Source organism: Rhineura floridana, chromosome 12 (genome assembly GCF_030035675.1).
Source record: "Rhineura floridana isolate rRhiFlo1 chromosome 12, rRhiFlo1.hap2, whole genome shotgun sequence".
NCBI classification, from domain to species: domain Eukaryota; kingdom Metazoa; phylum Chordata; class Lepidosauria; order Squamata; family Rhineuridae; genus Rhineura; species Rhineura floridana.
In genome coordinates this window covers 6,116,550-6,138,981 of record NC_084491.1, presented here as the reverse complement: position 1 = coordinate 6,138,981, position 22,432 = coordinate 6,116,550, and the positions used below count along the sequence as shown (strand labels likewise).

General features: G+C 43.7%; 1 protein-coding gene across 4 annotated transcripts in view; it reads right to left on the bottom strand.

Annotated features, from left to right (window-relative positions):
• Nucleotides 1–22,432, bottom strand: part of GPAT2 (glycerol-3-phosphate acyltransferase 2, mitochondrial) — a 96,425-nt gene that overhangs the window by 39,766 nt on the left and 34,227 nt on the right. For all 4 annotated transcript variants that reach the window (XM_061593454.1, XM_061593452.1, XM_061593451.1 and 1 more), the window contains exons 4-7: nucleotides 20,652–20,725; nucleotides 16,190–16,300; nucleotides 4,506–4,646; nucleotides 609–708 (exon numbers count right to left, since the gene is read on the bottom strand). In XM_061593454.1, coding sequence (XP_061449438.1) covers nucleotides 609–708; nucleotides 4,506–4,646; nucleotides 16,190–16,300; nucleotides 20,652–20,725 — 426 coding nt within the window. The remainder of the gene's footprint in view (nucleotides 1–608; nucleotides 709–4,505; nucleotides 4,647–16,189; nucleotides 16,301–20,651; nucleotides 20,726–22,432) is intronic.

Below are 22,432 nucleotides of genomic sequence, written 5' to 3'. Positions count from 1 at the left end.
AGCGCCAACTTCAAGTCACTTAGTGGTATACTTGTTGTGCTGGCAGAATGTTGTTGCACAACAAGAATCAGCTCTTGCACAAGCACTACTGTTGTGCTGGATTTCTTTGTTGCATGACCTTTAAACTCTGCCATCTGTAGCGCAGGGGTGGGGAATTTTTTTGGCTCCACGGATCAGGTCCTTATCAGGATTGACCTCAAGGACCAATCCCTCCCACCTGTCAATCACATGATGTCATTATGAAGTCCTGTAATTGACAGGTAGGGAGTCCCACAGTCCACCTCTCAAAATCCCTTGTACAGCCAGCTGTAACGGCTTCTAAGCCCTTTTGCTGTTTGCAAAGGGTTTTAAAACAACCCCCGTGCTCCCGTCAAAAGCGCTCTTTGAAGTAGCGCTCCCCGTCTTGTTAGCATCACTTGAGCCAGTGAAAAAAATGGCCTTGTTGGCCAAACTGGACCCCCATGGGCCAGAGGTAGCATAAGGCTCTTGCGCTAGTGGATGCAGAATGTTGGACTTTGTTCCTACATGATCATTTTTTCCTGCAAGGTCATCAGTACTGTCAGAATGGGAAATCCTCTCCACTCCACTCAGGAAGCAACATGCCTTACCACCTGAGCAGCCCTGCGCACCATCTCCAGTTGCCCTTTGTGGAGTATGACACCGAGGAACATCTGGTTCACAAGTTTTAGCAGAACCCAGTGGCTGAGCCTGAAGGAAGGGGGAGAAGTAAGATGAAAAAAACTTTGATCAACAAGAAAACACGCAAGCTTCATTACAAGTCCTAAGAGGGCTCCACGAGACTAAAGAACATGACCCTCAGAATGTCTGGATGATAAGGGTGAAGGCAGTCAAAGCACAGATCTGTTGCATTCCAGGGCATTTGCTTCCAGTACAGAGAATGTTGTTATATTCGTGTTATTTAACACTTAAAGCACTGAACATTGCATACAGACTAAAAAGACAAGACAGCTTCTGCCCACAGGCTCACAATCTATCATTTCTCTGATACCTAACAAAAAAGAAATGTTATGACATGGTACAGATTTCTGCTTTCTGGCTGGATTTCAGCGTGGAGGGATCCAGCAAGGTCCCAAAGCTTACTTGTGAATATGTTCATTGTTAATTTGTGAATGCAGAAATATATTGTAAGAGAATGAGTTATTATTGTCTATGTTTTGTACATTTTGTAACAACTACAGTGACAATTCTCATAAAATAATTGCATTTTATGTATTTTAATTTATTTTAATGTTTTTGTGATTTTACTGCTTACAATTTTATTATGTACATGTCTGATTTTATTTTTGAAAGCCGCCCTGAGTGCCCTATTATACGGTAGAAGGGCAGGATAGAAATATTTTAAATAAATAAATAAATTCTCAAACTCCCCCCCCCCCCGGAAAACTACTTGAAAAATGCTGGGGTCTCAGCGAACCGTTTAATAAACTTTGTGTCCTACATATCAAAGTACCTACACGTCTCATATTTTAAAAATCATAGTTGTCCCTTTCTAAAGTGATGGATGTGCCTGTTTGTGTGCAAAGCTCAGTGAAGTCAAACTCAATCATCAAATAAACCAAGTGTATGGGTCACATAGAGACTGTCGTCACTGCTCTGCAACTTCTCTGCAGTCCACCTAAATGGAGCTTGCAGACCAGAGTTTGAGCACCTCTGAACTACAGCCATTTATCAACACTTTTTCTTTTTTAAGGGAAGGGATTTTGGTCTCTGGTATCCACGCATTATTTTAGGCTTATTTAATTATTTGTAACATTATCCACCCAGTGTGCACAACCAGTTAGCTGGTAAGTGATATAGATGCTCTTGAGGGAGACCCAGGTTGAAATCTTAACTCTGCCATTAAGCTAGACAGCTACTCTCACTTATCTTAGCCTACCTTACAGGATTGTTTGCAAGGATAAAATGAGGTAAGATGGCACCAATTGCCTATCCCTTCTGCTCTGATAGTAAAAGCCACCCGAGTGCTGCATCTCCCCCAGCCCTAGGGACAGAAGCACACACACCCTACATACATGCAAGGAGCTAGTTCCCCATCATCACCCCAGCCCCGTTCTCTCAGGCAGCACCAGGGAAAGAACTTCCAAGCTAATCAGCTCTTTCTCTGAGTTAACTGCATGCGCTTGCCGCCTTTGCTTTTCCTATTAGTTCCTAACATGTGTTAATTTGAAGTTGATGAAAGGTGCCGGGTTAATAAGAAGCCTCTTGTAATATGCAGGTTTCAAAACACCTCTGGAAGAAAGTGCGCTTGTCAATATTTCTCTCTCACCCTCCCTTCCTGTCTTTTTAAAAGCTGCTAGCCAAAAAGTGTAGATTGACCCAGGGCCATGGCAAAAAAAGTATTTAAATAAAGTGAGGGGGAAGGTTCTTGCATCACTCTTTCCTTTCCCAGTGGCCCCCCAACCATTTTAAGCACTTCTAAGGCTACTCATCAGAGTACAAATATGTGACACCATAATGAGATTTATTTACAAAAACCAATTCCAATAAATAGAGATTATTTACCTACAAAGTCTGACCTATATTCTGTCCATTTCTCTTTCAAATTCTCAGCTATTTTTTCAGTTTCTGCTACATCCAAGACAACAATTTTAAGTGGGGACTATGTAGTCTGCCATGCTTGGTTTTTACCTTCCTCTTATCTGTGCTCATTTATATTCCTTTTCTTGAATTTTGTTTAGTCTTTTATTGTTACTTATTTATTTAATTTATATATGCTATATGTATGCTATAAATCTTCTAAACAAATATGAACAAAAATTTCCTGCAAATTATGGGACCCCTTGTATTTTTCCAGTCTCTTGCTAGCACAGTTTTCACAGCCACCAAAAGCTTCATGATAAGCAATTTCTCTCTTCCTTGAAATGAAGCATCAAAGACATTCAACAGCATCACTACAAGGTCCAACAGTAACTGCTGAGTAATGAGCTGATAAATTATTCACTCACACACACACAAAAACCCTTGCAGTTTAAGAACATACCTGTAGCCCACAGATATTTCTATCAAACTTTAAAAAGCAGGGAAATTGGGCAGCTATAGTGAATGCACCAGGGGAGCAGGAGACCTGACCTCTTCTCTGAGATATTGTACTGCCCTACATATTTGTCAAAATACAAACACAATTTGGGTTGGTCTTTCACAGTCCAATCCACTTCCTGTGTAGCTTGGAAGGATTTGGTAACATGTGCCTCTGAGCACTGTCAGTAATAGGATTACAGGTACTCTGTGAACATGGCTGATTTTTAATTAATTTCAACAAATTATGAGAACTCTGATAGAAAAAAGTCCAACAGGGGTGTTTTTTCCCTCTCTCTTTTTACACTTTGAACTCTCCATTCTCTCTGTTTTGTGTATCGCCATTAAAATTTAGAGGGTTGTTAAGCAATCGTTTCCGAGTTCAGTTCTGAGTTTGTAAAGTTTTGTTTTGAAATGAGTTTATGGGAATGCAGAATGGCACGGGAAGGTATTTTCAATTTAACATTGCAGAGTGTGAAAAATTCATGCTGGCTCTAGTATATAGCCACTCTAGTGGCTGTATATCCTAGATGTTGTTCCATATATTTACATCATTACAGCATCATCCACCTTTTTCTAAAAAAGAAAAACCCTCTGGATCTGTTCGCCAGCAATGATGTCACGTCTCTTGAGATCCTTCAGCTTAGCCCTGCCTCAATGCGATAGTGCAGATCTACCAAGGCAGTCTGGTAAGGCGTTTACATGCTGGCACGGAGCCAGTCCCTAAGCTACACAGGACAGCACTAACAGGCACCTGGCGGCAATATGCCATGCTGGCATCATCCCCATGTGTAGAAGGCAGACACGGCAGTCAAGATCTTGACAGTCTTAACACGAGGTCCTGCTGTAGCTCACCCCAGGACCTTAGCTGGACAGGTAACCTCAGACACAAGAGGTTGGCTTCTCAGTGCCCACAGAAGCTCCTCCTCACTCTTCAGCAGAAGGGATGCACTGAAAGCGATGAGCACTTAGTGATCAATACACTTCTGCATGAGGGGGGCTGCCACTGCTGCTGCCCCAGTATCTACCACTTCAGGCAACTGCCCCACTCTGCCCCAATGGTAAGGCCAGCCCTGGCTAGATACAGGCCTAGGCTCCTGAGGGAATCGCATCTCATCCTCTCTTTAATGGCCTTCTGGAAGTTAGTCACACCATCCTTTCTAAGGCAGCTTTTGGGCTGTAGATAGTTTCACTGTGTTGGTTTTAATCCACTGAACTGCTGCTGGTGGCGTACTGTTGCTTTTTTTACAGTCTTGTTTTCAGTGTTTTAATGTTTTTGTAATTCAGCTTTAAAGTTTTAAAACTATGTTTTCGTTTTATTGTTACCCACCTTGAGCTTTTTTATAAAAGAACGTTGGGATCCAAGTGTTGTAAATAAATACCAATTTCGAGCCACAAATTTTGTCCTGCACCCCCAGCCCCGTTAACATACACACACCAACATGACCCCCTCCTTTGCAATTCCACACCTCAGCAGGAAAGGAGAGAGAGAGGCTTGTATCTGGCAGAGGATCCTCTGGACATTCCGCATCCACTGTGTGGCACAGATGCTGGTCCCCGGTGCATTGCCCTTGCTCTGAAGCACCTTCTGGCACACAATGTCCTGTACCCTGGACAGAAAGAAAAAGAAAAGAATAAAAACAATCTTAGCAAGACATCCAAAAGACGCCACAGGGGCTAAACCTGCCAATCAGTGATTACGTATATTATGATGAAGGTTATGAGTACTGGTGCTAAAATGCATTATAGTTGCAATTACTCTAAATGGTTTCATTTGTGCACTCTTAAATATTTGCTGCCGGCCAACTATCAAGCTACAGTACAACAAAATTAGCACTAGGGAGGAGTTTATAGGAACTAGCTTTGATTGCTAGTAGATGCTGCAAACAGACTTTCTCTTTCTCCACGCCCAGATTAAGGCATCAGCTCCAATGGCCAAACTGTTTGGGTATTTTTGTCAAACAGGTCTTATGGGTATTTGAAGCATTACGAACAGCATCAAAACCTCTTGCCTAGAGAGAACAATGGAGCACAAGATATTAGTGTAATGCACCACTGGAAGTGATGTTTTGATGCCATCTTTCAGCTTTCTTTAAAAAAAATTGCATCATCATGCAATGGATAAAACCAGAAAGTTAGTCACTGCAGATGCTTCGTCCACAATGTGTGACTGGCTTCACAAGTTGCCAGGCTTCAGGGAACTGTCAGCCTTTTTTTTTTTAATGCAACACATGTTTATTCATTACTCAACATTTTTGCCTACATCTTAAACAGTGGAAAAGTGGTCCATAAAAGGGGGGTAGTAATGTCACAGGCACTAGTCATGATGCCCTACCCAACAAGCATTTGCTCATTCATGCTGGATCATCCTAAGAACTTGATCTTTCCAGACCTCACTCCAGGATAGAAAGGAAAATGGAGTGTGAACAAGCAACATGCTGTAGTCAACTATGATGCCTGTACCAATAAACACTTGGTGAAGGATTTAGGCAATCTAAATAGGACATTTGTGAATGATGTGAGAATTCCAGAACACACATAATACATCACTCTAAAACTTGATGATAAACTGAGATCTGGATACAACAACATACAAACATAGTGTTGTGTTATGTTTGTTTGTTTTAAAAAAGCAGCTCTTGCTCATGTTCATGAATTTACAGATGAAGGGTGGTATTCAATCCTAGTCCTACTCAGTGTAAACCCAATGAAATTAATAAACCAAAGTTAGTCCTGTCCATTAACTTCAATGAGTCTACTCTGAGTAGGGCTACTGTTGAATACCACCGTAGTTATCTATTCTTCTGTTTTCATAAACTGCTGTGGGAATTATAGACATAAATATTAAACAATACAAGCACAAATAACAATATCAAGTGAATGACAGAGCAAGACACAGAATTGCCTTGTGGACAATGAAGGGAACGATAATTCCAAAGCATGTCCAGTACAAATCCTGATCTCTCTCTTTCCACACCTACAATCATGGAACAAAGGGAGTTCCTAGGGAGGTAAGAATGACCCCCTCCTTGCAGTCCTTCCGCCAACAAGCAAAGACCTTCTTATTCCAACAAGCCTTTGGAATTGAAGGCTGTTAAGGATAGGGTGTGCTGCATTGCTAATACCTATTATATTATTTTTAAACTAGTCTTGAACTCTTTTAGCTATATGTGTGTATGGTTTTAATATTGGAAATGGTTTGATTTTATTTGGATGTAGACTTTGTATGTTTTTAATTATATGTATTTTTATCTGGAAGCCGCCGTGAGTTCCAGTTTTGGAAAAATGGCGGGGTATAAATAAAGACAATAACAACAACAACAACAACAACAACAACAAAGAAAAGGCATAAGTGCTCAGTTCCTACTCTGGCTCAGTCTTCTCCCAAAAGAGGGTCTATGACCCTCCTGGGGAACATGAAGTTGAAGGGGCAGGATTGCAGCTTGAGATGGATAGACAAATGGTCAAGGAATACCTAAACACTTTGAACAAGGTCAAATCTCCAGGGCCTGATGAACTGCATCCTAGAGTATTGAAGGAACTGGCTGAAGAACTCTCGGAACCACCGTCTATAATCTTTGCGAAATCGTGGAGGATGGGTGAAGTGCTGGATGACTGGAGGACGGCTAATGTTGTCCCTATCTTCAAAAAGGGCAAAAAGGAGGAACTGGGGAACTACAGACTAGTCAGCCTGACATCAATCTCTGGGAAAATTCTGGAGCAGATTATAAAGCGGTCAATCTGTAAGCACCTTGAAAACAATGCAGTGATTACTAGAAGCCAACATGGATTTATCAAGAACAAATCCTGCCAGACTAACCTTATCTTATTTTTTGATCGGGTAACTTCCTTGGTAGATGGTGGGAATGCTGTGGATATAATATATCTCAACTTCAGCAAAGTTTTTGACAAAATGCCCTATGATATTCTGATTAGTAAGCTAGCTAAATGTGGGCTCAGTGGAACAACTATCAGGTAGATCCACAATTGCCTACAGAATCATACTTGGGAGTGCTTATCAATTATTCCTTCTCAAACTGGGGGAGGTAACGAGTAGGGTGCCATAGGGCTCAGTGCTCTTCAACATTTTTATTAATTATGTTGATGACGAGATGCAGGGAATGCTTATCAAATTTGCAGATGACACAAAATTGGGAGGGATAGCTGATATTCTGGAAGACAGAAACAAAAATTCAAAGGGATCTTGATAGGCTGGAGTATTAGGCTGAAAACAACAGAATGAAATTTAACAGGGATAAGTGCAAAGTTCTATACCTAGGAAAAAGAAACCAAGTATACAGTTATAAGATGGGGGATACTTGGCTCAGCAATACTACATGCACGAAGGAACTTGGAATTGTTGTTGAACACAACCTGAATATGAGCCAACAGTGTGATGTGGCTGCAAAAAAGGAAAATGGTATTTTAGGCTGCATTAACAGAAATATAGTTTCCAAACAGTGTGAAATACTAGTTCCCCTCTATTAAGCACTGGTTAGGCCTTATCTTGAGTAATGGGTCCAGTTCTGGACACCACACTTTAAAAAGGATGCAGACAAGCTGGAATGGGTTGAGAGGAGGGCAAGGAGGATGATCAGGGGGCTGGAAACAAAGCCATATGAGGAGAGACTTGAAAGAAATGGGCATGCTAAGCCTTGAGAAGAATGAGGGGAGATATTATAGCACTCTTCAAGTACTTGAAAGGTTCCCTACAGAGGAGGGCCAGTATCTCTTCTGTCATCCCAGAGTGCAGAACATGGAATAATGGGCTCAAGTTACAGGAAGCCAGATTTTGACTGAACATCAGGAAAAACTTGCTAACTGCTAGGGCGGTATGGTAATGGAACCAATGACCTAGGGAGGTGGTGGGCTCCAACGTTGGAGGCATTCAAGAGGCAGCTGGACAGCCACCTGTCAAGGATGCTTTAATTTGGATTCCTGCATTGGACCCGATGGCCATATAGACCCCTTCCAACTCTACACTTCTATTACATTTCTATCTCATATTGTCTTGGCTAGTAACCAGAGGAGTGCGGCAATGGGGCCACCCAATTCAGAGGAACTCTAATTTCTCAGGAGCCAACTGAAGTGCTGACTTTGCCTGATGTTAGAGGCACATAAGAAGGAATATTATGAAAATGTTGGAGACTGCGCTGTGAAGATCCAAAAAATGAAAAAGTCAAGCCTTGAAAGACCTTAATAACCAGATATATTTTAACATCCTTCAAAATGGAAAATCAGCTTTAATAAAAGAAGCCATAGGGCCAAGTGAGCAAAAGCAATAAATTTAATGTAAATAAAATGTAAATAAATTTACATGCACAACAGAGTCCATTTTGAAAATGTTTTGTAATGTATTTTGAGGTCCTTTTTTCAGCTTTTAAATAAAGCAACAATTTAAATGATGCTTTGTTGCAAAGCCTTTTGATAAGAGAGTTGTTTATTTTAGTAGGTGTATCTCTCCCATGGATTTTTTTCTTGCATAAGTGCACAAAGGATGTGTGAACTTTGTACTCTACTTTAGTTCAGAAAACTTTGCAATAAAACATGGTTTTAAAAAAATCTTAATACTTGGGGCTGTGCTTCTGCTCACTTACCCCCCACCCCTTTCCTTTACATGTCGCCATAGCAAAAAACACCCCACTTTATACATGCCTGCCTGTGTCTCCATTTCCCTCCTCAGAAGTCTGTCATCATTCTGTAGTTTGCAGCGCCACCTATCAGCAGCCAAGCAAATTGCTGTGTGATGACATCCTTGGGCAAATATATTATAGTAGATATGATCTTCAAAATCAGAACAGCCATTATGAGATCCTGCTTTTTAAGGTAGGATTCCCTCCCAAAAAGGGGGGGGGAGGAAGGGCTAGAATTCCAAAGTGAGGTCCTGTAGCCACACAAGAAGTTGGTAAGACACACATATCTATCCCTGCCCCAAGGGATCTCATGTTGCCAGTTTCATTACTTCCTTTTCTTCCAGGTCCCCGTAGCTCGGTGAGGCCCGTGCCAGGCACCCCAAGTAGGAAGCTCCTGCCTACAGTGGCTCATGCCACAAGTTAACAACTGCACTATTGCCATGTGCAGCCTCCAAACAGTTTTTAGTTAGGTTTTGTTTTCCTTTACATTTCCTGCATTAGTAATTTTAATGAAAAACCTATACAAGTTATTTATTTATTTATTTATTTATGGAATTTATTAGTCGCCCATCTGACTGGCTGTCCAGCCACTCTGGGCGATGTACAACATAGGCATATAATACCTAGACATTGAAAATCTAAAAACAATGAAGCTAAAATCTAGCCCACCCCAAAAGCCTGCCTGAAGAGCCAGGTCTTCAAGGCCCGGCGGAAACTCATCATAGAAGGGGCATGGCGGAGATCATTTGGGAGGGAGTTCCACAGAGTGGGGGCCACAATTGAAAAAGCCCTCTCTCTAGTCCTCACCAGTTTGGCTGTTTTGACTGATGGGATGGAGAGAAGGTCTTTTGAGGCTGATCTTGTTGGGCGGCATAGATGATGATGCTGGAGGCACTCCTTTAGATAGACTGGGCCGAAGCAGTATAGGGTTTTAAAGGTCAAAACCAACACCTTGAATTGGGCCCGACAAGCAACTGGTAACCAGTGCAGCTCTTTTAGCACTGGAGTGATATGATCTCGCTGGCGGCTGCCTTTAATCAGGCGCGCCGCTGTGTTCTGTACCAGTTGCAGCTTCCGGACCGTTTTCAAGGGTAGCCCCACGTAGAGCGCATTACAGTAGTCTAGGCAAGAGGAGACAAGGGCATATACCACTGATGGGAGCAGATGATTGGGAAGGTAGGGGTGTAGCCTCCGTATCAGATGGAGTTGATACAGTGCTGCCTGGCTCACAGCCGAAACTTGAGCTTCCATGGACAGTTGGGAGTCAAGAATGACCCCGAGGCTACAGACCTGGTCTTTTAGGGGCAATTGTACCCCATTGAGCACCAGGTCCAAATCTCCTAACCTTCCCTTGTCTTCCACGAACAGTACCTCGGTTTTGTCAGGGTTCAGCTTCAGCTTATTCCTTCCCATCCAGCCACTCACCGATTCCAGGCACTTGGATAGGGTTTCTACAGCCAACCTCGGTGAAGATTTAAATGAGAGATAGAGCTGTGTGTCATCCGCATATTGGTGACACTGTAGCCCAAATCTCCTGATGATAGTCCCCAGCGGCTTCATATAGATGTTAAATAGCATTGGGGAGAGGATGGAGCCCTGTGGCACCCCACAAGTGAGAGGCCAAGGGTCCAAAACCTCATCCCCAAATGCTACTCTTTGGTGCCTGTCAGAGAGGAAGGAATGGAACCACTGCAATACAGTGCCCCCTATGCCTAACCCCTCCAGGCGATCCAGAAGGATACCATGGTCAACGGTATCAAAAGCTGCTGAGAGGTCCAGGAGGATGAGGAAGGTGCACTCACTCCAATCCAACGCTCTCCTCATATCATCCACCAAGGCAACCAAGGCTGTTTCAGTCCCATATCCAGGCTTGAAGCCCGACTGAAATGGATCCAGATAATCCATTTAGGAATCCAGTTAGGAATGTACAGTAATTTTCAGCAGTGTATTAACCATTCACAAGGGACACAATCCATATTTAATAGTGTTTTCAGCATCACTTGTCAAAAAACATCCTCAGTCTCCAAGGAACCCCAGCAGCTTTGCCTGAACAAACTCCATTTGCAACAAGCTGTTTTTAGAGACCCTTTCCCATGATTGGCAAGCCCTGGGGCTGAAACAGCAATGGCTGAAGCCTGACCCTCCACCTGGCAGCTCCCAGCTCCCAAGCACTACATCGCTTTCATCATCTAAGCTCAGCAGCCCAACATCAAAGTAAGATTTGCAGCTAGCTTACAGAGGAATAAAGGGTAGGGGTCTAGGTGGGGAAGAGAAATGAAGCGTTAAGTAGGTACCGATGGAAGGAGTCAGACAAGAGTGATTGGTTATTTTTACTTTATTTATTTATTTCATTCCATTTCTATACCGCCCTTAGCCTATGGCTCTCTGGGCGGTTCACAGCAAGGAATAAAATACAATACAGTAAAAATAAAAATCAGATAAAATCACTAAAAACATACAACTTGAGCATTTAACCACTTGGAATAAAAATAACTTGACAATAAACATAAGCATTAAAATACCTGGGAGAATAAAAAGGTTTCAACCTGGCGCCAAAAAGATAGAAGAGAAGGCGCCAGGCGCACCTCATCGGGGAGACTGTTCCATAATTCGGGGGCCACCACTGAAAAGGCCCTAGATCTAGTAACAGCCCTCCGAGCTTCCCTATGGGACGGGACTCGGAGGAGGGCCTTAGATGTTGAACGTAGTGAGCGGGTAGGTTCATAGCGGGAGAGGCGTTCCGCAAGGTATTGTGGTCCCGCACCGTGTAAAGCTTTATAAGTCAAAACTAGCACTTTGAATCTAGCCCGGAAACAAATAGGTAGCCAGTGCAAACGCGCCAGAACAGGTGCTATATGTGCGGACCATCTGGTCCTCGTCAGCAGTCTGGCTGCTGCGTTCTGCACTAGCTGTAGTTTCCGAATCATCTTCAAAGGCAGCCCCACGTAGAGTGCATTGCAGTAGTCCAATCTCGAGGTTACCAGAGCATGGACAACTGAGGCGAGGTCATCACTATCCAGATAGGGGCGTAGCTGGGCTACCAACCGAAGATGGTAGAACGCATTCCGTGCCACCGAGGCCACCTGAGCCTCAAGCGACAGGAATGGATCGAAAAGGACCCCCAAGCTACGAACCTGTTCCTTCAGGGGGAGTGTAACCCCATCCAGAACAGGTTGAACATCCACCACCTGGGTCAAGAAGGCACCCACCAACAGCGTCTCAGTCTTGTCAGGATTGAGCTTCAGTTTGTTAGCTCTCATCCAGTCCATTATCGCGGCAAGGCAACGGTTCAGCACATTAACAGCCTCACCTGAAGAAGATGAAAAGGAGAAATAGAGTTGTGTGTCCTCAGCATACTGGTGACAACGCACTCCAAAGCTCCTGATACCACTCCCAGCGGCTTCATATAGATGTTAAAGAGCATAGGGGACAGAACCGATCCCCGCGGGACTCCACAATGGAGAGTCCAGGGCATCGAGTAATGTTCCCCAAGCCCTACCTTCTGGAGACGATCCACCAAGTAGGAGCGGAGCCACTGCCAAGCGGTACCTCCAACTCCCAGTTCCGTGAGTCTCTCCAGAAGGATACCATGGTCGATGGTACCAAAAGCAGCTGAGAGGTCAAGCAGAATCAACAGGGTTACACTCCCCCCGTCCCTCTCCCAACATAGGTCATCATACAGGGCGACCAAGGCTGTTTCAGTGCCGAAACCGGGTCTAAAACCGGATTGAAATGGATCAAGATAATCGGTTTCATCCAAGAGTACCTGGAGCTGGTTGGCAACCACACGCTCTAGAACCTTGCCCAAAAATGGGATGTTTGCAACCGGTCTATAGTTGTTCAGATTATCTGGGTCCAGAGAAGGTTTCTTCAGGAGTGGTCTCACCACCGCCTCTTTCAGACAGCAGGGGACCACTCCCTCTCTCAAGGAGGCATTTATCACTTCCCTGTCCCAGCCAGCAGTTCCAACCCTGGCAGCTTTCACTAGCCAAGAAGGGCAAGGATCCAGTACGGAAGTGGTTGCACGCACCAGTCCAAGTACCTTGTCAACGTCCTCAAGCTGTACCAACTGAAATTCATTCAATAAGTGAGGACAAGACCGTGCTCCGGATACCTCATTAGGTTCAACTGCCATAATATTGGAGTGTAAGTCCTGGCGGATGCATGAGATTTTATCTTGGAAGTGCCCAGCAAACTCATTACAGCGGGTTTGAGATGGTTCTAAGATATCCGGAGGGTTAGGATGAAGAAGCCCTCGGACAACTTTAAAAAGCTCCGCTGGGCGGTTGAGAGATGATTTAATATTGGCAGCAAAATATCGCTTTTTTGCTGCCCTCACCGCTTCCGTATACCGTTTAGTGGAAGCACTTACCAAGGCATGATTGCATCCGTCGGGAGTCCGCCTCCATCTGCACTCAAGCCTCCTCCTCTCTTGCTTCATCACTCTCAACTCTGGGGTATACCACGGAGCTGCATGAGCTCTGCAAGGGAGAGGGCGCGCAGGAGCGATCGTGTCCACGGCCCGGGTCATTTCAGTGTTCCATAGTTATAACTGGCATAGCCTGGTAGTATCAGAGTGACTCAAAACCACTTCAGACAAACTATCACCTGGTGTAATTCATTATCATCGCAACTGACACCAGAGGAAAGCCTGGCCCACCAAGCCTCACAAAGCAGATGGGAAAACAGCTGTATAGACACATCCAGTGCTTTGAGATCACAAAGCAAACAGAAAAGTGGAGTGAGTACTTCCTTGTTTCCAAAGACAGCTTCCCTGCCTTTATCTCAAGAGTCAAGAAACACTATAGCAGGATTTTCCAAACCGAAGGACAGGACAATCATGTCTCTGTGTGTTTGTCTGCGCTCACGTGGGCGCACACGTGCAAGCATGTAAGGCAAAGTGTCTGTAAGCTGGAAACAATGTCAGAGGCTATAGGAAAAACAAAACGGTTGGATGGCTTAAATGTCTTTAAAAGGTAATTAATGTGAACTAAGTGGCCCGGAGTAAGGATGAGAGACAGAAAAGGTGGACTGAAACTCTGAAGTGCTGCCTCAAATGACACATAATGCTATGCAAGTTACTCCTTAGCAGCAGTGGCCGCTGGTGGCTCCATGTCAGTGGGGCAGTGGAATCCACTCCGCTGTTTAGTCCCAACTTTCATTGAAACATAGAGCCACCAGCCACCACTGCTTAGCAGCCTTTTTTTTTACTCACAAAGAAAGTGATTAAAGAGGGGTGAGAGGGCGGGATTTTCTGTACTGCATTCTTATGAGTGAAAAGGGCAACCAAAATGACCAGTGGATTGGAGTATCTACCCTACAAAGAAAGGTTACGTTTGGGGCTTTTTAGTTTTGAAAAAAGGTGAGTAAAAGTACAATCTAGGTCTGTAAAATTATGCATGGTGCAAAGAGAGAGAAAGTGTGGAAGGGAGGAAGAAGCACTTCCTCACACAGCACATAGTTACTCTATAGATTTACAGCAACAATGTGGTGATGGACACTAGATGGCTCTAAACTGGGAGAAGAGGGAAGATGCAGCTCATGGAGGATCAGATTATGAATGGCTACTAGTCCACATGGCTATCTCCAGGATCAGGTGCATCAGTCGTTCTGCTTGTGTGCTTCCTAGGGGCATCTGGTTGGCTACTATGGAAACAGGAGACTGAACTAGATAGGGCTTTGGTCTGGTCCAGCAGATGGCTAATATTTTGGACTAATTAACATGATGTATGTGAATGTGGCCTTGGATATTTGTGGCGGGGGGATATTTTGAAAGCACGCGGACTCTACAAACAGAACAGACAGCACACCATTGTCCAAGTTAGGATAAAGATGGGTGTGGTTTTCTTAACGAAAGTCACAGCAGGTTCTTCACCCATAGTTGAGCATATCTTTGCGACCTCTATGTGTACATGTTTTACAAGTCAAATTCTAAATCCCAAGTCTTGCCGTTTTCTTCATAATTCAGACAGACTGTTTGGTTTTTGGTTTTTTGTTCTCTTCAAGCTGTGTCTAGCTACATTTATAAATTCACCTTACAAGAATTCACGAACACTTTAAAAAACAGCTGCCAGTTTAATGACATGCCAGGTACATTTTGTCTGATGAACAGTGTCTGTACACTCCTACACCAATAAAAAACTGTTTTTTACTTTTTTCAAAGTTTCAGATTGTTCAGGGGCAGGGAGGGAATAGGAAAGTGGTGGCATGGATGTTGGCCAATAGGCACACTACAGTTTTTCCCCTTATGAAGATTTGTAGAGACCTTCCCCACCTCACACTCCTGTCCAGAGCTTACTCTAAACTGAAGAAATATGTATGTATTTCCAGGGCAGGGACAGTACATTGAAATTGCTTCTGTCGCACACTAATTTATTTCTCTATTCACCTTCACATCACAACTGGAACTTGCCCAGGTCTCAGACTTCTCTCCATTCATGGATGAAGGTGGTCTACTGCAATCCTGCTGTGCAATACACCTCATAAGAACTTTCCTCTTTCAACAAGCCTTTTAGGTTGAGACCTATCCCAGTCTGCGTCTGCGTTAGAATTGCTTAATATGTTTTTAATGTTTTTAACTCATTTTTAAAGTTGTTTTTTTAAAAAAATGTTTTTAACGCTGTTTTGTTTTAATGTATTTTAAGATCTGTTTTTATGATGTTTTAAAGTGTTTTTAGCGCTTTGTTTGCCGCCCTGGGCTCCTGCTGGGAGGAAGGGTGGGATACAAATTAAATAAATAATTAAGAACTAAGAAGAGCCTGCTGGAGCGGGCCAGTGGCCCATCTATTCCAGCATCCTGTTCTCACAGTGGCCAACCAGGTGCCTGGGGGAAGCCCGCAAGCAGGACCCAAGTGCAAGAACACTCTCCCCTCCTGAGGCTTCCGGCAACTGGTTTTCAGAAGCATGCTGCCTCTGACTATGGATGCAGAGCACAGCCATTGTGACTAGCAGCCACCACATGAATTGTTCTAATCCTCTTTTAAAGCCATCCAAATTGATGACCTTTACTGCCTCCTGTGGGAGCGAATTCCAACTATACACTGTGTGAAGTAGTACTTTCTTTTGTCTGTCCTGAATCTTCCAACATTTCGCTTCATTCGATGTCCACGAGGTCTAGTATTATGAGAGAGGGAGAAAAACTTTTCTCTATCCACTCTCTCCATGCCATGCCTAACTTTATACACTTCCATCATGTCACCTCTTGCTCGCCTTTCCTCTAAACTAAAAAGTCCCAAATGCTGCAACCGTTCCTCATAGGGGAGTCACTCCATCCCTTTGATCATTTTGGTTGCCCTTTCCGGAACCTTTTCTAGTTCCACAATATCCGCCACAAACCTCCTGCTGTCAGGTCCATCACCGGATGCAGCAAAGGCTCAGTCAATCAAAGCACAGCAGGGTTTGCTCCACATTGCTAAGTGAGATGGGGGCTGCTAAAACGCTGGCAAACCAAACCTCCCAAAGCTAAAAATTGCCCAACCTCCTCAGGGCCACAAACCCCAAGTGGGATATAACAGAAATACCTCTTGCTGTGGAATATTTTTTCCTGCAGATCACTGGGGGTATCAGTACAAAGTTTCCAGTTCCACACTGTGAGGAAGTAGCAGAGCCTCCTTACCAGCCAGCCTCTGTACCTGGGATAGAGAGAAAGCTCACACAAGTAAGAGAGCTTAATGGAACAGTCCATATTTGTGACATTCCGAAGAGCCCCAAGATGGTGGGGACGTGAGCAGCTACCCAGAATATGGCGGGAGAGTCCAAGGCCCAGTCCCAATCCAAGTACCAGATGTTGTAGCTCCTTTCCAGTAGAAAGGAGCTCTCCTGCTGAATGAGACCAAATTCTAACATGTTGAGGGAGGGATGACTTGAAAAAGTACGGCATACACAGCCCTAATGGAGAAATCAACAAAATGTGCAAAGGCTCAAAAAAGGAGGACAGATAAATGATTTTGAAGAAAGCTGGCACGCCTTTACTCAAAAAAGCAGACAGACCAACCAAGCGATCCACCAGCCACACCTGCAAATTTGTGGAGAGACCTGCTGAGATAAAGACACAATATTAGAGGAGTCACATATCGTGTTACCAAAAGCTACAAAAGACTTATCTTTGTACTTGAAATTTGGACAAATACATATGCAAAGCATGAAAGAGTTTACTACCACCACCTCCATTTGCCTTGCAAAATCTACAGATGTGCATGTATAGTGTGGTCTGCCTTTGAAACAGATTTAGAATTTACAGCTGGTGCAAAATGCTGCAGCCAGAATAGTTTCCAAGGATCACTTCTTCACCTGATGTTAAAATGGCATTGGCTTTCTGTTAGTTTCTAGACCCAATTCAAAGTGTTAGTTGTTACCTATAAAGCCCTAAATGCATATTTGAAGAACCGCCTCTTCCCTGCCTTGTCAATTGCAGTAATTTTTGGAGGCCCTGTCCCAAGATTGGGAACATAGGACTGGGTTTTCTTGGTAGCAGTGCTCCAAACTACAGTAGGGCCCTGCTTATACGGCGGGTTCCGTTCCAGACCCCTGCCATAAAGCGGAACCCCATTGACTTTAATGGGCCGTGTCGCGCAAAAATGGCGCGAAACATCACAAAAGGGGGGAAAAAACCTTTAAAATTGAAAATGAAAGGCGCCGCATCAGCAGAACGCCTTAAAGCGGAACGCCGTAATGCGGGGCCCTACTGTACTCCTTCGGTTGACTTTTAGGATTTAAGGTGTTTTTTATTCACTCAGGCTTTTAATGGATCCACCCCTCTCTCTCTCCAGCTGAGCTGCAAGGAAATCAAAAGCTTCTACTTCTATTTTAGATTGATCTCAGCTAAGTGTTACATGTGTCCCCTTAACTATGGTTGTTTCAAACCAGCTTCATAAACTGTGGTTTGAAATTGGCTTCTTTCAACAAACCATAGCTTAAACTAACCACAGTTTGATCTGGTTCAGGCATTATGACAAGCTGCAGTTAGTCTAAAATGAAAGTGAAAGCTTCCAAACTCCTTCTCAGGAGGAGGGAGAACCACACTGCTGACCTCAGCAGCTTGGCACCATTCCCTTTGATATTTAGGGCAGAATGCCCCATAGTAATTATGCTGTCATGACATTCTTGGGAGGGGAGCAGAACTGCTGTCCCTGTTGGCCAGTGGAGATTGTGCACTGTTCCCATGGAGCATTCTGTCCCAGATTTCAAAGTAAATCTGCTGCCAGATTGCTGAGGGTAGCCAAGTCACTGCTTGAAGCAAAAGCAGAGCTTTTTTTATTTTTAAAAAAAGGGGGGGGACTTAATCACCTAATATTTATAAATGGCCCCACCCAGAAGTTCTTGATTTTGCCTGCCCCCTCAAAAGTTGCCAATATTCTTCACACAGATGGCCCCTTGAAAATAAGGCGGAGAGGACAGTCACCCAGCTTGACTTTTAATCGTTTCTAGTGTTTCCTCAAGATGCTGTTGGATTGCAAATCCCATCAGCCCCAAACAGCATGGCCAAATGTCAGGAATTATGGGAGCTGTAGTCCGACAACTACAGAGGGTTATGTGCAACTACATACACTGATTCATAGGGTCGCCATAAGTCATAACTGACTTGAAGACACATAACACACACAACACAGGCGGGAACCACACTGGCTACTCCTGCTCTTATAATAGCATTGAGGGATGCTTTTTACAAACGGCCTTGGAGACTCGTTTTAGAGCAAGAAGGCAGTTCAGAAACGTTTTACAAATAAGTGTAATTCTAGCTATTACTATTCCTTCACTTTCTTGATCTTTAGAATCTTGAGGGCCAGGCTTGCTGTAAGGCCAGTAAAACATGATTTGCAAATTCTTTTAATTCTTCTGTTTTTAAGGAGCTGAACAGCATTCAAAAGATCCATTATTACAGAAAAACATTTGCATAATTTAGCTTTAAATTGCAAAATGTGATTAACTAATGATGTTTTTCATTTTTTTTTCTTGTTGCAGAGTTCTGCCAGCTCTGAAAAGCAGTTATGCAGCAGGGTGGAAACTGGTCCACATTATCCAGATCGTAAAGCAATTGGTTTCACTCTACTGGCCCCCTCTCACTTTTTTTTTGTAAAAAAAATACAGTTCTTTGCTTTTGCTGCTATATCAATCAAGTACTTTTTCTCCTCCCTGCTGTTAATAACACTTAGCACTTTGGGGATTTCAGTTTTCAAAGAACTTCACAAACTACAATTAAAGTAATTAGGAATCAGGCTAATGAGAATAAAGTCTTTAATCCTCACACAACTCCTATCAGGTAGAAAGCTTTGTTATCTACATTTTAATTTGGAAGCGATGGTGGGGTGTGTGGGGGGGGGGGGGAGGAAGTAAGGAAATCAAGACACAAACAGAATAAATGCCTAACTCAAACACAGCACTTTTTGCAGGACTGGCCCAAGATTTTTGATGTCAAACAGCAAACCACCAGCACCCCAACACACATATACCCTAATTAACATGGGACATCCAACAGGATGTTCTCTTATATAAAATGGAAATGGATTGCCTTCAAGTCAATCCTGACTTATGGTGACCCTATGAATAGGGTGTTCATGGTAAGCGGTATTCAGAGGGGATTTACCATTGCCTCCCTCTGAGGCTAGTCCTCCCCAGCTGGCTAGCGCCTGCTCAGCTTGCCACAGCTGCACAAGTCAGCCCCTTCCTTGTCCGCAACTGCCAGCTGGGGGGCAACTGGGCTCCTTGGGACTCTGCAGCTTGCCCACGGCTGCACAGGTGGCAGGGCACGTAACCCCTGAGCCACTCACTGTGGGGTGATCTTTAGCTGGCCCTTGGCACCCAGGAGACACGAGCGGGGATTTGAACTTACAGACTCTGGACTCCCAGCCAGGCTCTCCTCCCCACTGTGCTATACCAGCTGCTCTCCTACACAAGCCCTCTTGAATTGAAAGAGGAGCTGCAGAATAGTAACACTGTTAATTTAAATAGAGCTGACGGAGGAGAACAAACCTCCTGATGGGTTGCGCTGCACAGTACAAGTTAACCAGTGGAGGCTGTTCCATTAGGGCAAATGGGGCATTGCCCTGCCAACCTCAGTCTGCCCCCACCTGCATTGCCTTCTCCAGGGGCTGGCACTGCCAGTCAGCTTCCTACCCTCTAGTCTCAGTGTTTCCCCTCATAGAGCTCAGCAGGGAAAAGGATGGGACAGAACTACCTTTCATGGGCTCTGCCTGACATTGGATCTGCTTCCGCCCACTGTTGATCTTCTGTCCTACCAGTCCCAACACGCACCGATCATCACTGCTCTAACACTGCCCAAGATATGCCACTTGTCTTAGGGTAGCCCTCCAACCCCACAACTGCACAAGACCGCGTGCCCAAGGCACTTGCCCCACATTTCCTCTGCTTTTCTTCCTTGGTGCCTCCACGATAACATGCATTGCTCAAAATGTTGCAGCTGCAGTGCACAACAGCTGGGAAAATGGCTACACTCATCAAATTAGTCCACTGCATTTGCCTCTTTTTTATACAATGCAAATACTGTGTAGTTTTTGATCTGTCAAGGGCCATTTGAACCACAGAAATTGCTATTTTTTTTTGGCACAGGCTGTGTGGATTCTCAGGTTGCTCTTCCAACACCCAGAAGGCACAACACCAGCCCAAATGTGAATTGCACTAGGAAGAGACACTAATCCAAGGAGCACTAGGTGTAGAGGAAAAGACAGAGCTAAGAAAATTTACAATTTTACTGGAATTTCTAACACTGTGGCATTCCTAAGAACTCCTGCACAGGCAGCTGAATAAACCTGCATTGCAACATCGCAAGAACGCTATGAAGACTACAGCAGAATATGGTGTATTCAAACCCCAGTATAAGTATAAACAACATGAGATACATTAAGCAGGAATGGGAGAAGATGGAAGCAGAGCCCATGTGTCATATGTTGTAAAAATATATGAAAAAACAGGGTGGTGTTTAGACATTCCTTCCCAGGCCATCTTCCCATCCACTCCATGACCTACCTGGTGTTTTCTTCCGTTATTTTAATGACATTGCAAAATCCCAGAGAGGTAAGGTTCTTGTGGAAGGATAATTCCTGAAGACAGAAAGAGAAAAAGGTTCAAGTCCCGCAGCTCTTCCATCTTACTCTTCCACCATAGCAACCTTCTCTTCCAGGTAAGAAGGTGAAGAGCAGCACAACTCCAGCAATCTCTCTTTCTCACTGGTCTGATCTTGCTCGATCAGACCAAGGTAGCCCAGTTTTCTGCCTCCAACAGTGCCCAGCTAGGGATCTCCAAGATCCTTCACACTCTGCATTGCCTCTAAATGTGGACATTTCCTTTACTGACCATAAATAACAGCCACTGATAGCATCCTTCATGACTTTGTCTAACCTTTTAGAAAACCATCCAAGCAAGTGTCCATCACAGCATTTTCTGGTAATGAACTTCATTAGTTAATTATGCATTGCATGGAGATGTATGCCCTTTCGTCTTTCCTGAACCTACTGCCTGCCAACTTCATTAGATGATTCTAAATTCTGGTATCACAGGAGAGAGAAAAGATTTTTGTGTTTATTATTGTTCGGCTGTTTTTATTATGATATTTTGTATTTTAATCCTTTTGTACACCACCCAGAGAGCTATTCGCTATGGGCGGTTTAAAAATGAAACAAATAAATAAAATAAATAAATAAATTTTCCACCTCCACTGCTCATCCTTTTATACATCTCCATCATGTCCTGTCCTCCCTACCTTAAATCATTTTCCCCCATACACTAAAAGCATTGTCTCATATAAAGCCCTAAATAACTCTGGGCCAAGTTACTCCCCTGCCCAGTAAGGGCACTAAGAACAGCAAAGGGAACCCGGCTAGTTTTGCCATAGCCTGATGATCACTGGCTTGCGGTAACACAGAGGTGGGCTTTTACATTGGTGGCACCTCCCTGCTGAAATATAAGAAGCGGCCAACCCATCTGTACTGGCATTCTGCCAGCTCTTGAAGACACACCTGTTTAGGCATGCATTCCCCTGAACTTGAACTATTTTAATTGCTGTTTAAATTGTTTAATTGTTATGCTTTTTAATAAGTATTGTTTATTTTAAATATGGGTGTTTTAATATTTTGATGGAATTGTTCTATTGTGTATTTTAATTATGCATGGCTTTTATAACTGATTTTATAGAGGCCACTGCAGCATGTAAGTGGCATATAAATCAAAATTATTATTATTGTTATTATGAGCCTACCCGCGTGTTGAGATCCTCAGGAGAGGCCCTTCTCTCAGTCCCAACACCTTCGCAAGCGCGATTGGTGGGAATGCGAGATAGGGCCTTCTCGGTGGCTGCCCCCAGGTTCTGGAACACTCTTCCTAGGGAAGCACGAATGGCCCCTTCCTTGCTATCCTTCCGTCGGCAGGCAAAGACTTTTTTATTCCGACAGGCTTTTGGACTAGAAGCTGTTTAAGATAGGGCCTCATAAGGTCTGCTGTATTGTTCTATGGTCCTATTCTTAATGTTTTAAATTGTCTTAGTATTTTAAGTGTATGTTTCATGGTTTTAATGTTACGAATAGTTTAATTCTATTTTAATTGTATATTTTTGTATGTTTTTTACCTATGTGTGGTTTTTATTTGTAAGCCGCCCTGAGTTCCAGTTTTGGAAAAAGGGCGGGGTAAAAATAAAGAGTAATAATAATTATTATTATTATGCCTTTCCTTAAAGGTGAAGATGTTCCAATCCTTTGGTCAATTTAGCTGCCTGTTTCTATGCCTTTTTTTAAGTTGGGGTAACCAGAATATAC